Genomic DNA, 13,261 nt, shown 5'->3' with positions numbered 1-13,261 from the left:
TAGATGCACATTAGAAAGAATACTCCGAACGTTCCGTTCTTTCTGTTGTTTCAAACTAAATCACAACCAAGATTGTTTCGATACAAGATTAAAACAAATCGAAATTGAATATAGAAACGTCCAAAAGGACTGCTTGCAATTGCAAAACCTTTTATGGTATCTGTTCTATCGGCTGCCTCCACCAAATACATCATTCATATTACTAGAAGCGCAAAAATCAGTTAAACGTCTTTTATATAAGTAAGGTATCAACTCTAAGAAAAGACTGAGAAAAGAACCAAGACTTCAGGGCTAACACTCCGCAAATTCTTAATATAATGATTGTGCACAGAACATCTCTTTATCTATGGTTCTATAAGAAAAATAATTAAGCTAAAGGAATATTAAAAAGAATAAACTGCAGGAATTTTATTGAATAAAATTTACCGTACATGTTTACATCATTTGCAAGGAAATCACCATGAAAAGGGGCTAGCTCCTAGCAAAAATATTTCATTTTCCACATCTTTTATCCACTGACAAACATGGTTGCACGTCTTGATTGCCAAGGCCTGCATAAATAATCATATAGAGAACAAAACAAAATGAAGATCAAGCCATCCAGAGCGGCACAAAAATAAATGCAATTTGTAACATCTGATAATTGTTGACTGCTTGTTTCTCTTTCTGTTGAACATAAAGTACAGAAAATGCTTTTTACAAGTCATAGGTCCAGCTTTCACAAAAATTATTTCCTCCCCCTTCACCTGCTCTTTTTTCTCTTTCCCCCAAACAATGAACCAAATAACTTGAAAAAAAAAATATAAAAATCCCAACCATTAAAGCAAAGACCAAGTAGACATGACAGTAAGTGGTAAAAAGCTATCTAGTGCCATAAGAAAACTAATTAAGGGATAAAAAGTGATTTTGTTTACTAAAAAGTTTTATTAAAGCATTTTCACTATGATTTCCAATGCATCCCCGAAAGCAAATTTCAATAAAAAAACTTCATTTATTGATTCCTTAACCAGTGTCCTCATTGAATTGGTTAACAAGACCCATATACGTAGTGCTAGATTCCAAACATGAAATAGTTTGTGTCAAGTCTTCATGGGAAGTCAATTACGAATCTATACCTAGGCACTTATAGATAGCATAGGAGATGGGACATTCACAATGATTAAAAGCTAATCAAGATATCAGAAACAAACAAAAAATATACCTTGTCTGCAAGGGGATCAAAGGCAGCATAGAGCTCAAAATCCTGTGTCACCCAACAGAGAAGAACTGCCACAAAAACAAAATTGAGTTTCATTTTGTCTTTAATTAGCATGAGTCATAAAGAGGAAAACTAACAATCTTAAACATACTTTTTTCCAACACAGGTTCGTTGAGAAAAACCACAAAACATGAATTTGTACCGTCCAACCCCCCACCCACCCAACCACACCCAATTTCTCCATGGTTTCATGCACGACCAATAACAAATTTCATTTAAAAAAAGTTACATCAACTCATGACTGCATAATAAAAATATTAAACATTTCAGGCAAAAAACCAAACACACTATCGGGTGTGATTTATTACCGTAGTTTTCATCTCTCCTAAATTGAGTTTTGTGTGGCCCAATTCCTTTATCGTGCATGGATGCAAAAAGTTTCTCGTAAGCTCTATACAGTCTGCATCAATGAAGACAAGTTATCCTTCTAAAAAGAATAGATATTCATAAAGAAAATGAAAAAGAAATAAAGCAAAAAATCCATAGAAATGAAAGGCATGGGAAGTGAATAGGTGGCTATAACATTCATACCTTTTTTGCAGCTGAGGCGTATTGATTGATGGTGGGAACTCCGAGGAGACATACTGGTCAAGATATATACTGCGGTATATGAAATGCCACAACCCAGCAGGACCCCCAATGCCAGAATTAGCTTCCCTAAATCTGTCAGGAGAATCTGATGGAAGCATGTGCTGGCCCAAATGAGATGATCCGGAATGAGATATAGGTGGCAGATCTTCAACATGCATTCCCCCGTTTAACAAGGATCTCTGAACTTCACTAAGGACACATGACTTCAAAAGAACATTTTCAACACGAATCCTACAGAGATGGAAGGTAAATTTCAGAACCATGCAAAAGATAACTACCATGAAGCATGATTGATTTTAAAGTCTAAACCATTATTTACCTGCAATCCTTAAGATGATAAAATGCATCAGAATTAGTGGATAGTAACACCAAGTATGTGTCAGCCTGTCACAAATATAAAGCTCGGTCACAAATGTTCCATTTTCCAAAATATAAGGGGTCTATGGTTTGAGAAAATGTTTTTAATTTTCACTTTTAATTACAAAGTACCACCTTGTTTTCACTTTGTTTCTTGTTTCCAAAAGTTTGCATAGGAAATGGAGAAAGCAATTGTCTTTCATGTTTCTTAAACAAATCTTTGAAAACATATAATAAAATAAAACAATGGCACTATTTTATGTAAAAGTGAAAACAAAAAAAAAAAACATATTTTCTCAAATCAAACGGGCCATTAAATGTTCTAATAATGTATTACAATCGGACTCACATCGAAGTAATGGATATATGAATACAAAAATGCTGAAGGGTTATATCTTGGCAAGCAAATTGGAGAAAATGATTCTGATGTCCTGCAAAATTTAATCCCCAGAAATAGAATTACAAGGAATGGATGTTTTAACAATGCTATAAATAAAATAACTTAGAATGAAGCTTGAAGTGCCATGACATTTTCACTTCATCTAAAATGCGAGTTCATTGTCTAACACAACAATATTCAAAATTTCTTAGTTTCAGATGCTGTAGGACGAACTCCACATGTAAATTTAAGCAGATTTCTCGAAGGTCTAGGAACTCCATGCTAAAACATATCTAACTTAATTGGTTAATTAAATCGGTATGTGGTTAATAAATACCACATTTGCTACTCTTTGAACATCCTTATTTATCACCATTAGATTCATTTTCATAAAACATAATTCACCTATAAATTATCTCTAAAGGGAAACATCAGAATGTTTACAAATTCTATCACCAAAATTAAAAATTAGTTAAAGCTCTAATTTATAAGAGTTAATTATATAATCAAACCATCTTGAGAATTAAAGCATTTGATAAATAAATATGTTTCCAGGACAATTCCACTTGCCTGAAGGATTCAGATGACATGACAAAGTTGGCCAAAAGCAGTATATCATCTGGATGAAGGGAAGCTTTCTGAGCACCAACGAGACTGATTACCTGCATTCAACCTTAAAATTATTATTTTAAGTTAGTGTTAAATAGACAAAATCAAGCGTACAGTCAAACCTTGTGCCTGCACATAAGTATTGCAAACAAAACACCCGTATCAGCAACATCTTGCAAAATAGCTCCTGCAGCTTGCCTAGTTGCATATGCAAGAGGGAGACAAGTATACGCATGAAGAAATGTGGCTGGGTTCCTAAATGACCGGACAAATAAAAACATTTACTACAAAAATACAGAATAAAAAATTGGAAAACAGAGCATGCCAAGAACAGAAAAACAAACCAGCTGAAAGAGTGTATTAGAGAAGAGAAGACAATTTCTGTTCCACCAAGCAAGGGTGTCATATCAAACTTTGGGTTCTTCTCAAAACATCTATTTATTGATTTTGTTAGTATAACAAGCATCTGCACATATATGAAAAACAGGGAATTATCATATAACGTCACAACACAAGGTGTTCACTTGAATGTTCAAAAAATGTAATAGAAATTTGAGAAACATAGAAACATGCATAATGAGCACGCAAATGAATCCGGAAACTTTTACAGTCCAACTTGATTATATACCTGACCATAAATTAGCTCTAACTGCCCCCTTAATGACGCGTAAGGTTCTTCTGTGGAGCTGATGCAGACTAGGTAAATTGGTCCTTTCACTAGAAAAATCACCTACACCATGATTTCAAAGTAGAGATTTACATCACGGAATAATGGCAAAATTCCTGCAAGAGACATAACAGAAAAACAAGATTCTTATATAAACACTATTTATATAAAAGATGGGCAGCTCGCTCACAAAAGGAGACACTTTAAAGCTACACAAGGACAACTATATGACAACCATACTACCCAAGTTCCTATCATAGCATTGCTCCTCTGCTACTGACAACCATATGAATAGCTCTTTTTGAGACACCGACAACTGGCTTTGATACCAATTAATAAGTTTGTTAGATTGAGGGCAAGAACCAAACACTTACAATATGACTTTGCTTAACATATTCTTTGTTAGGGGTCAAGGACAGGGAGCTGGTTTTCCATTGGTAAATCCTCAGATGAAACATACCATTCAAGCACAAAAATATGAAGAGATAAAAAAGCATGATCGCACCTGATGCCTCCCAGCCCTCACCAATTTGACAGAGTCGCCCCTAAAAACAGAAATCGAAGGGTTCAATGGAAATTATATTCAAATATCCAGTCTGTCGAACACATTAAAGAAATACATGTAGTTAACTGAAACCAGAAACAGTCACAATACCCGTACTCAACAAAGGAAAACACATTGAAAGAATACTTCTAATTAACTGAAAACAGAATCAGTAAAAATACCCGTTCTCAACAAAGGAAATGATTGCTTGCAAAGTTGCTGAAAACCCTGCAAGTCTGTGTTCATCTCCATACCTAGAAGTAAAGTAGTAATAAGTGTAAAAACAAGAACAGCACAAGAATAAAACTAGAAAGTCAATTTGGTTTGTAACATCTATCAAAACAGCAAATTCATTCAATTGCTTTGACAACATCAATCAATTTTATCTGCGATCATTAAATAGTTTGGTTTCACAAATTACCAAAACTGGTCTGCAAAATCCCAAATTTCATAAGCAGCGGTTATTTGGACCCTAACGTTAAAGATCAAATGAACTTATGCACACCAACGAGAGAAACTATTAGTGGTTCCAGACCATTATGGTCTACTAATATCAATATGACACAAATACATGTACGAAGAAATCTATTAGGACAATGGACACGTAATAGTATGATACAACCTCATAGTTTCTACGCCAATGAAAGACTAAATTGACAAATAGTTGTCAAAATTAAATCAATAGACAATTAATAAAGTGAACGAAGAACTCGATCAGTTTTCACAATGTCAAACGGCTAAATCGATAGATAGGGTCCACTTAGAAAAAAAAATTCCATATGCACCTATTGGAGAAAAAAATAAGGACAACTTGAAGTCAGTTTCTCTGTTCCAACCCATACATGAACGGATTTGTAGGAGTTGTTTCCAAACAAGTTCTCTAAAATACATTGTTTAACTTAACTTTAGCTTATGGAGAAACTTTTCTCTGTTTATGAAAAAGTTCTCTCCAGGCAGACCCAAAGTCATAAACTAAACTCACTTTTTGTAACTTAAATTCCAAGGATCAACCTGACCAGCGCACAAAATGAATGTTCTACCCTGCCTTGAAATTACCAATGCAAAGTGAGGCCCGGAAAAAGTAGACTAACCTGGAATATATAGGTTTGCCGGAATGACTGAGAACGAAAAAATGTTTCTTCCTCTTCCTCCATGATATGGAGCCATCATCCTGCACTATAATCAATAAGCAGACAGAACACGGCCCTTATAGGCATCGATCATAGCAGAGTTAGTGCGCGCACCAAAACCAACGCACATACCTCGTCGAAGTGCCGTTTGCCGGGAATCCACGACGCGTGGGAGTCGGAAATCGAGATTCTGTCCATATCAATCGTCGTGTCCTCTTCTATTTCTTCGTGCTCAATTTCGAATTGCGAACCAGTGGTTGCGCTGGTGCTGCCTCCTTCGCCGACGTACCCGCTGCTACCGGGGCTGGATGGAGCGTCCTCCGAAACGGGTTCGACGGAAGCCCTAATCTCTCCATCGGACTCTGTTTCGTCGTCGTTCATAGTTGTGATTTTAGAGAGAGAGTGTGTGTCTGTGTGAGTGTGTTGGCGAAGACATGGAGAGAGAGGGTTGGGGTTTTGAAGCAAAATGTTGTTGCGCTGCCAGTCGCTGCTTGTCTCGGCTCGGTCTGACAGGTAGCTGGGTGCAGTCAGCGGACGTTCGCTACCGCCACGACTCACCAGCTCAGATTGGCGGACCGGGCTGGGCTAACACGCTTTCTCACTCAGGCCCAATTCTTTTGGGCACCATATGGTTACAAAACGATTTCGGCAGTTTCTTCATGAAATCCCATAACTTTTTACCTCTATATTTTTACAGTGTTTTTCTCCATTTCATCATTTTCAGATTGTACAAAAGTTATTTTTTTTATTTATGTTAATCAGGAAGTTAAAAATGGCTTTCTAATTGCATAATCTAGAAATTAAAAATAAAATTTTAAACTTTTTGAAGTTGTTACATCCATAAATGTCATTTTTCTATTGTCATGTAATCACTCAATCTGTTTTATGAATTATCTTTTTATATAAACATATTCGACAATAATTTCAGTTTATTTTTTTATCAATAAAAAATTAAAATGTCACGATTAAAGTCATTCGATAATCATAACTATAAAAAAATATAGTTTAATTTGTAAAAATTATATATTTTTGTGCCTGGGAATAGAGTTTTAAATTATTTGTTTTTGTAATATGTAAAATTATTAACCATTATTTTATTTGAATCTGAATTCTTTATTTTAATTGACTAAATTATCATATATATTTTTTCAAACAATTATATAATAAAGTATATTTTATTAAGAGAATATATAAATAGATTAAATGTGTTTTTACAATAAAAAAAAATATAAAATAGGATAAACGTATTAAATTATAATATATTTTTATAAAATTTATATTTATATTTTTTTTTTTGGAAAATATGTACGGGCACATGAATGATATTTGTATGATGGTAAAGTTAGTAATGATGGGTGTTGAAGAACTAAAAGTTTTGCCTCTGAGGCCCAATTATCTACTTCAGTAACTTTCCGGGTGTTGCTCCCTACACCTCCCCAAGTGGGACATGTACCTCTCCATTAATTTAATTTATTTCAAAAATATTCTACATCTTCCCATTATTTTCTTTTATTCCAAATAACTTTTTTTTTATATTTTAAGTATTTAATAATATTTTTATATTATTTATCTAATAAATTAAATATTTTATTCATGTTATTTGAGTCAAACATGTCGGTGAATTAAAACATAATATAATGTTAAAAATTATAGATATTATATGTAAAAAAAACACATATATAAACATTTTTCTAGAAATTTAGAACAAAATTTTAGCATTTATTAAGTAATTTGAAAAGAAAAAAATATATTCAACAGCACAAATAAGATTGAATCAAACTTATTTAAGGAAATATATCACAATTTCAAATTTGAGTCATTTAAATGCTCCATTAATGAGTCATGTAAATGCTCCTAATGTAGAGAGAGAAAGAGAGAAATTGTTAAGGATAGTGGGGAGGTGTAGGGTATTTTTGGAATAAAAGAAAATAGTGGGGAGGTGTAGAATATTTTTGAAATAAATTAAAATAGTGGAGAGGTACAAGTCCCACTTGGGGAGGTGCAGGAAGCAACACCTTAACTTTCCGTATTTACCATCGGGTGTTTAAAGCCAGAAACCATGTTTATTTCATTGGAGCATCAAGTCTATTTATGTTTAAAATTTTATTTTAAAAATATGCAGAAAAGAAAAAATCAGTAAAATAAATTTTTTTGTCATCTTATATACTTATATTTTATAACTGACATTTTGGTACATAAAATAAGATAAAAAAATTATTTCATTAAAATTTGCCATAGTAACTGAAATCTTTGAATCATATATATAATTATATCATGATTAAAATTTAAGATTGTATTGTATGGCCGAGTGGCCGTAGAGTTAGGACCGAACAGAAAGAGTCACAAAGAATGGATGACTGGTCACATAACATGAATTTAGATAATACAAGACAAGGGTCGTTTGGTCATACATGTTTGGTCGAACGGACAATCTCAACAGCAAAACATCTCTTAAGAAACACTATAAACCAAAGTTAAGAGTAAGGGTTATTTGGTAGGTAACGGGTCGAGATTGGACCGTTATTAAGGTTTTGCTAATCTTAGGCTCATCTAAAAAACTATAATTAGATATCAAAGGTGATCACATTTATTCTGAATTTAAAACTTTGCTCTAACTACAGTTCGAATTAATTATTGACTTAAACATCAAGGTTCTTTAGAAACACAAGTAAAGTGTAAAGTGTGTTTTGTGGAGTTACTCGATCCTACACTCGAAACATAGATTATAAAACATTTTTACTAGTAAAAGTCTTATCATTAAATTGAGAAATTAAAATTATAACATGAAATAATTTCAATGTTGGAATCGGAATACCATTGAAACAGCTTATTAACGAAAGTGAAAAGAAACAAACAATAGCAGAAAGAAAATTAAGTTAATCGGTGATATTGTGAAATAGTATAAGCTTGACAAGAGCACATTTGGATGTGTAGTTCAATAATGATGGAATTACATATTTGCATTATGTTGTTTTATAATGTTAAATCAATTTGTATTTGTTTGTCTTGATGGAGTTGGATTGATTAAATTCATTTGTTTTGTTGCATTCAAATCACACCTACTTTTCTTCAATATTATTTGGTAAAGAGAATATCGTGAAGGAGAGATCGTTCCACGTTTGGACATTTTAGTGAATTAAAACCATAAAAGGACCTCCATCTTTCGGAATTATTTTTGGGCTACTTTTCTCATCTCTCTTTCTAATCACAATTGTAGGGTAGGTATCATCCTCGCCTTATGTATTGATATTTATCAGCGTTATTTTAATTATTCTAATAATTATAGTCGAAAAAAGTAATATATGTGAATGAAATATATTTTAATGAATAGATTATTCCATCGGTCCAAAAAATAAATAAAATAAACACTTTGTTTAAGCTAAATAATATTAAATGCTGGCCTTCAACCTCAGTCACTTTTTTATTTGTTCAAGTAAAGTTGAAAGGGGTAGCTATGAATGGATATTTGATGACTAGTCCCCACTAAGTTTGTGGTGTAGAATAATAGAGCGTTGGTCCAATGGTCCCAACCCTAAACGGCTAAACCGAGCCATTTCAAAACCCTAATCCCACCACCAATCACCCAACAAGCTTACCCTACTTTCCTTTTCAGCTCCTATCATGGCTCCACCACCTCCAACTCCCACTCACCCATTTAGATTTTTCATCACCACACCACCGTCCATCAAACATAACAATCACCCAGAAACAAAAATTCAACCTAATTATCACACAACCATGATCAAATGAACAAGAACATTTATATATTTCTTAAAGGGTACGTGTAATTTTACAAAAGTTAAAAACTCAGGTTTCGTATTAAGAATATGAGAAACCTCTTATAATCAATAACCTCGTACACGTCAACTTAATCACCAGAATTAACACAAAAAAAAAAAAAAAAAACTGTCAATTACAGTGACGAAAGTAGAACAGGAAAAACACGACGAAGATTCCGTGTTCTGTTTTGTAAGTTTTCTCAGTCTTGGAAACCGGTTTTGGCCCAAATGGCGTTTCGGAGCGTACTCAGATCCCTTCCCTTCAGGGTTCTCCCTAAACCTTCATGCACGGAGAAAGAAGCAACCCTAGTTCTCGCCAGAAACTCGTGCGGTGGCACTCTCCCGCTCCGTTCAAATTCATCATAACCCTCGTTGTGATCGTCGTCGTACTCGTTGTCCTCGTCGTGGTGGTGGTTGTTGTTGTTTCTTTTCGCGTACTCGTTGCCGAGGATCTTGGACCAGTCGGGGATGTTGATGGGCACTGACGCCGCGGCGGCTGTGGTGGAAGAAGTGGGCTTCTGCTTGGCGGAGCAGCGGCCGTGAAGCGATCTGCTGAAGTCGAACGAGTTATCCCGGCCAGAGTTGTAAATCTCGGACTCGTCGAATTCGAAGACGGATTCAGAATCCATGGTTAGCGATAGAGAGTCTCTGTTGGAAGCGACGGGGAGAAAACGGTGGCTTCGTGAAGTGAAGAAGTTCTTTCTGCTCGCCATTGGTTACATGCAGAGGTCGCGGTGATTTTATAACGTTGGTTTTGTTTTTGTTACGTGAATGAATGGAACTGTGGAAGAAGGTTCTGTTGTTTTTGTTGTTGCCTGTTTTTTTTTTTTTTTTCTCTTCCTCCAATGTTGTTGTTTATTATGGTTCGCTTGATGTGCTTTTATAAGAACAGGTGTTGTTGCAAACTAAATCTCAATTTTCATTATTATTTTTGGATAAGAATAAGGAAAGAGAGAGAAATTAGAAACCGGTATATAAATCCTGTTATTCTTGTTGTCTCGTGTGAAGTTAGTAATAATAAAGAGAAATGGCGCGTTACATTCTGGATAAGGTTCCATCTCCTTCGTCTTTTCTTTCTCGGGTTTCTTTCTCACTCACTTGTGAGAAACTACCAAGCACCACCCACCCAACAAAATAACATACTCGTTTTTTACTTTTTTTTATGCTTCATTATGTTATCCCATCCATGCTTCAAGTTATGGTGTATTAATTAAGAAGCATAGTTATAATATTTTTAATTTCATAAACAATATTATCTATCTTTTACCATTTAAAAATATTTTTAGTCAGCACGTGCTAATATCTTATATCTATTAAATAATATATAACTATACATATTCGTTATTGAAAAAACAATACCTTACTTTTATATATTAAACATGCATATTGGTTATTGAAAAAACAATGCATTGTTTTAATCAATACCGGACAGAGAAAATTTTAGTGTTTCGGATTGCAAGGTCAAGGTTTGATATCTATAAAAGAGTTTAAAGTTTTTTTTTTTTTACTTTAAGTCTTTTCGTAATTGTATCTTGATGTGAAAGTGAGCTCAATGTTTGAGAGTACATATATTAATGGATAATGATATTTAGACAACATTTTTTTGACAACATTTGAACATTGATTACATGTCAATATGTGATTGGTCCTAAATTACTCCATAATAGTGTTTATGATTATTAGACAAAAAAATGTTGTCTAAATATCATTATCCTATATTAATAGTATAACAAATATAATTACACATTTTACAGTTAATTTATGATTAAGAGTGACCTAATTACGGTATAATTATTAGTAATCATATTTTATATTTAAATTGTTTAACATTTGAATTAATTGTCTTGATTATTGATTGATCGGTCCGATTCCTTAACTATCCTATTCTAATGATGATTTGTTTGTACATTTCATTGATAGTTGAAGAAATTCATATCCAATGTTTATAATTCGTTAATTGGAATTGTATCTACGAATTTTGGGTGGGAAAAAAAAATTAAAGAGAAAAAAACACTTACTAGTACTAAATCTTAAATCATTAACTATAACTATTTCTTTGTGATAATTGATTCTAATTATTGATTAAAGATAATAATTGATGAAACAATTATAAACAAGTATTGGTTTGTGATAACGAAAAAAAGAAATATATTTGTTTTTACCTTTTTTATAATATTCAAATAAAAAATGTGATGATTTGGGATGGTGGGTGATCGACTTAATGAATATATATCCTTGTTGGTTGTATTATTTGGAACTCAGCTACACCACTCAATCAACTTACATATAGACTCGCTTGCAAACACAAGTTATAATTTACCAGAAAAAGGAATATACTAAATTTACAAAAGAGATTTTCAACAGCACTTAATTGAAACATTAGTATCAATTCCGGTTCCATTGATTGAGGTTAATTCAAATAAATAAATAATTATGTTTATTATGGTTTCGATTTTTAAATTTAAGTCTAATTAATCTAAACTTCAATCCAATATAAGCCATACAGTGAATTACTGAAAAAAAGATTAATTATTTACAATAAAGCAAATCAACATTGAATTCCGTTGAAAAATATTTATATTTAATATTCAATTATATCTGGAAACAATATATTAATACATAACAAAGAAAAAGAAAAAAAAAAAGAGTTGGTTGGTTGTGTGAAAAAGAGGACAAATGCGATTATGCGATGTATTTAAACGCGTTAATGTAGATATGTGTAGGACACGTGGCGTGCAATGATTTGGAGATAGAGTAAGGAGCATGATGGCACATGATGTAGGACCTCTTTCTTATCATCTATTCATTTTCCACCTTGTGGCCCTAAAGTATAGCTCGTGGTTGTTTTGGGGGGATTTGGATGACTAGATTTTAAGGGGAAATAGAGCTTAAAGTTGGGATACTTCAGATTAATAAAAAGAAAGATGAGAAATGTAGGAAAATATGGAAAAAGTTTATAAAAATTAGTAAGTAATGTGCTAAATAGGATAGAGTAAAAAATATTTTAATTAGTAAAAAAATAGTATTTTTTTATATAAAAATAATTTAAATTAAATTGTAAATGATATTATAATGACTTGAGTGATTATGACAACAGGGAGGAGAGTGATATCCAGTGTAAGAGATATGAAGTGGGTGACAGGTTTTCAATGAGAAGGGACATATGGAAAAATCGAACATAATCAGAATGAGAGAGATTTAGAGACTCTATAGATATGAGATTATACAATTGAAGATGACTTGAAGGAATTGATTCAGCTACTCATATTAACAAATGAATTTGTTTTTTGATAACCTAACACATAAGAATGTCTGGTGTTAAGATATTATTTATAAAAATGTATTAAATTTATTGATAATATTTATAAATTAAGATATATTAAAATATATTAAATTAATAGACTTAGATAATACATTATTTGGGATTTGGGTGAAAAACAAAATATTATAAATTTATTGTTATAGAGCAAAATACATTTTTCGTACTTTTTGAATGGTCTATGAATTAACTTAAGAATACAGAACTAATTAAGTGAAGTATAACATATTAATTCGATTAGTATTAGTAAATAATCATTTCATTGATTTAAGTTAGGAAGAGATTCCTCCTCTTCCTATATTATAATTCTTGACAAAAATAAAAAGTTACGATGACATTGAGGAAAATATTAAAAAGTGTCCATTTCAGGCAAAATAAATCAATAAATACCAAATTTAATTATTTTTCAAAATAAAATAAAATCATGTATCATCTAAAAAATCTAAAAGAATAAATTCACACGTCATTCAAATTAAATAGACTAAAACACTTTCTTCCAAATTATTTGAAATCTGATAAACAAGACAATGGTTTGTTAATCATGTCGTGTCATGTCAGATTATGTTTGATTTTCATATATACATATATATATATATATATATATATATATATATATATATATATATAT

General features: G+C 32.3%; 2 protein-coding genes across 3 annotated transcripts; both read right to left on the bottom strand.

Moving 5' to 3' along the window:
• Positions 1-284: 284 nt before the first annotated feature.
• On the bottom strand, positions 285-6,150 carry LOC106756564 (vacuolar fusion protein MON1 homolog). 2 transcript variants are annotated; one of them, XM_014639038.2, is made up of 14 exons: positions 5,668-6,145; positions 5,497-5,576; positions 4,588-4,659; positions 4,367-4,406; positions 3,823-3,924; positions 3,539-3,660; positions 3,317-3,449; positions 3,156-3,247; positions 2,556-2,637; positions 2,169-2,233; positions 1,790-2,080; positions 1,567-1,658; positions 1,202-1,266; positions 285-551 (listed from the first exon to the last, which is right to left on the bottom strand). In XM_014639038.2, the coding sequence occupies exons 1-14, from the start codon at positions 5,914-5,916 to the stop codon at positions 456-458; spliced, it is 1,581 nt and encodes a 526-aa protein (XP_014494524.1). In that variant the 5' UTR covers positions 5,917-6,145; the 3' UTR covers positions 285-455. The 2 variants fall into 2 exon arrangements, with proteins under 2 accessions (XP_014494524.1, XP_022634207.1); XM_022778486.1 differs by lacking the exons at positions 285-551; positions 1,202-1,266 and having other exon boundaries at positions 1,567-1,660; positions 1,791-2,080; positions 5,668-6,150.
• Positions 6,151-9,277: 3,127 nt separating this feature from the next.
• Positions 9,278-10,216, bottom strand: LOC106755613. Its single transcript, XM_014637798.2, has one exon. The coding sequence runs from the start codon at positions 10,025-10,027 to the stop codon at positions 9,515-9,517; it is 513 nt and encodes a 170-aa protein (XP_014493284.1). The 5' UTR covers positions 10,028-10,216; the 3' UTR covers positions 9,278-9,514.
• Between the last annotated feature and the right edge of the window lie 3,045 nt (positions 10,217-13,261).

The sequence above is a fragment of the Vigna radiata genome, chromosome 2 (assembly GCF_000741045.1).
Source record: "Vigna radiata var. radiata cultivar VC1973A chromosome 2, Vradiata_ver6, whole genome shotgun sequence".
NCBI lineage: Eukaryota > Viridiplantae > Streptophyta > Magnoliopsida > Fabales > Fabaceae > Vigna > Vigna radiata.
Note: the sequence above shows the minus strand (reverse complement) of the source record. Positions and strands in the feature narration are given on the sequence as shown.

Bases quoted from the DNA above. Each gene is read 5' to 3' on its own strand.
- LOC106756564 (XM_014639038.2), bottom strand. From the start codon at position 5,916: ATGAACGACGACGAAACAGAGTCCGATGGAGAGATTAGGGCTTCCGTC. The intron at 2,638-3,155 runs GCAAGTGGAATT...TAAATTTTGCAG, and splicing joins ATGTCATCTGAATCCTTCAG to GACATCAGAATCATTTTCTC. The intron at 2,234-2,555 runs GTGAGTCCGATT...TATTTGTGACAG, and splicing joins CATATATCCATTACTTCGAT to GCTGACACATACTTGGTGTT.
- LOC106755613 (XM_014637798.2), bottom strand. From the start codon at position 10,027: ATGGCGAGCAGAAAGAACTTCTTCACTTCACGAAGCCACCGTTTTCTC.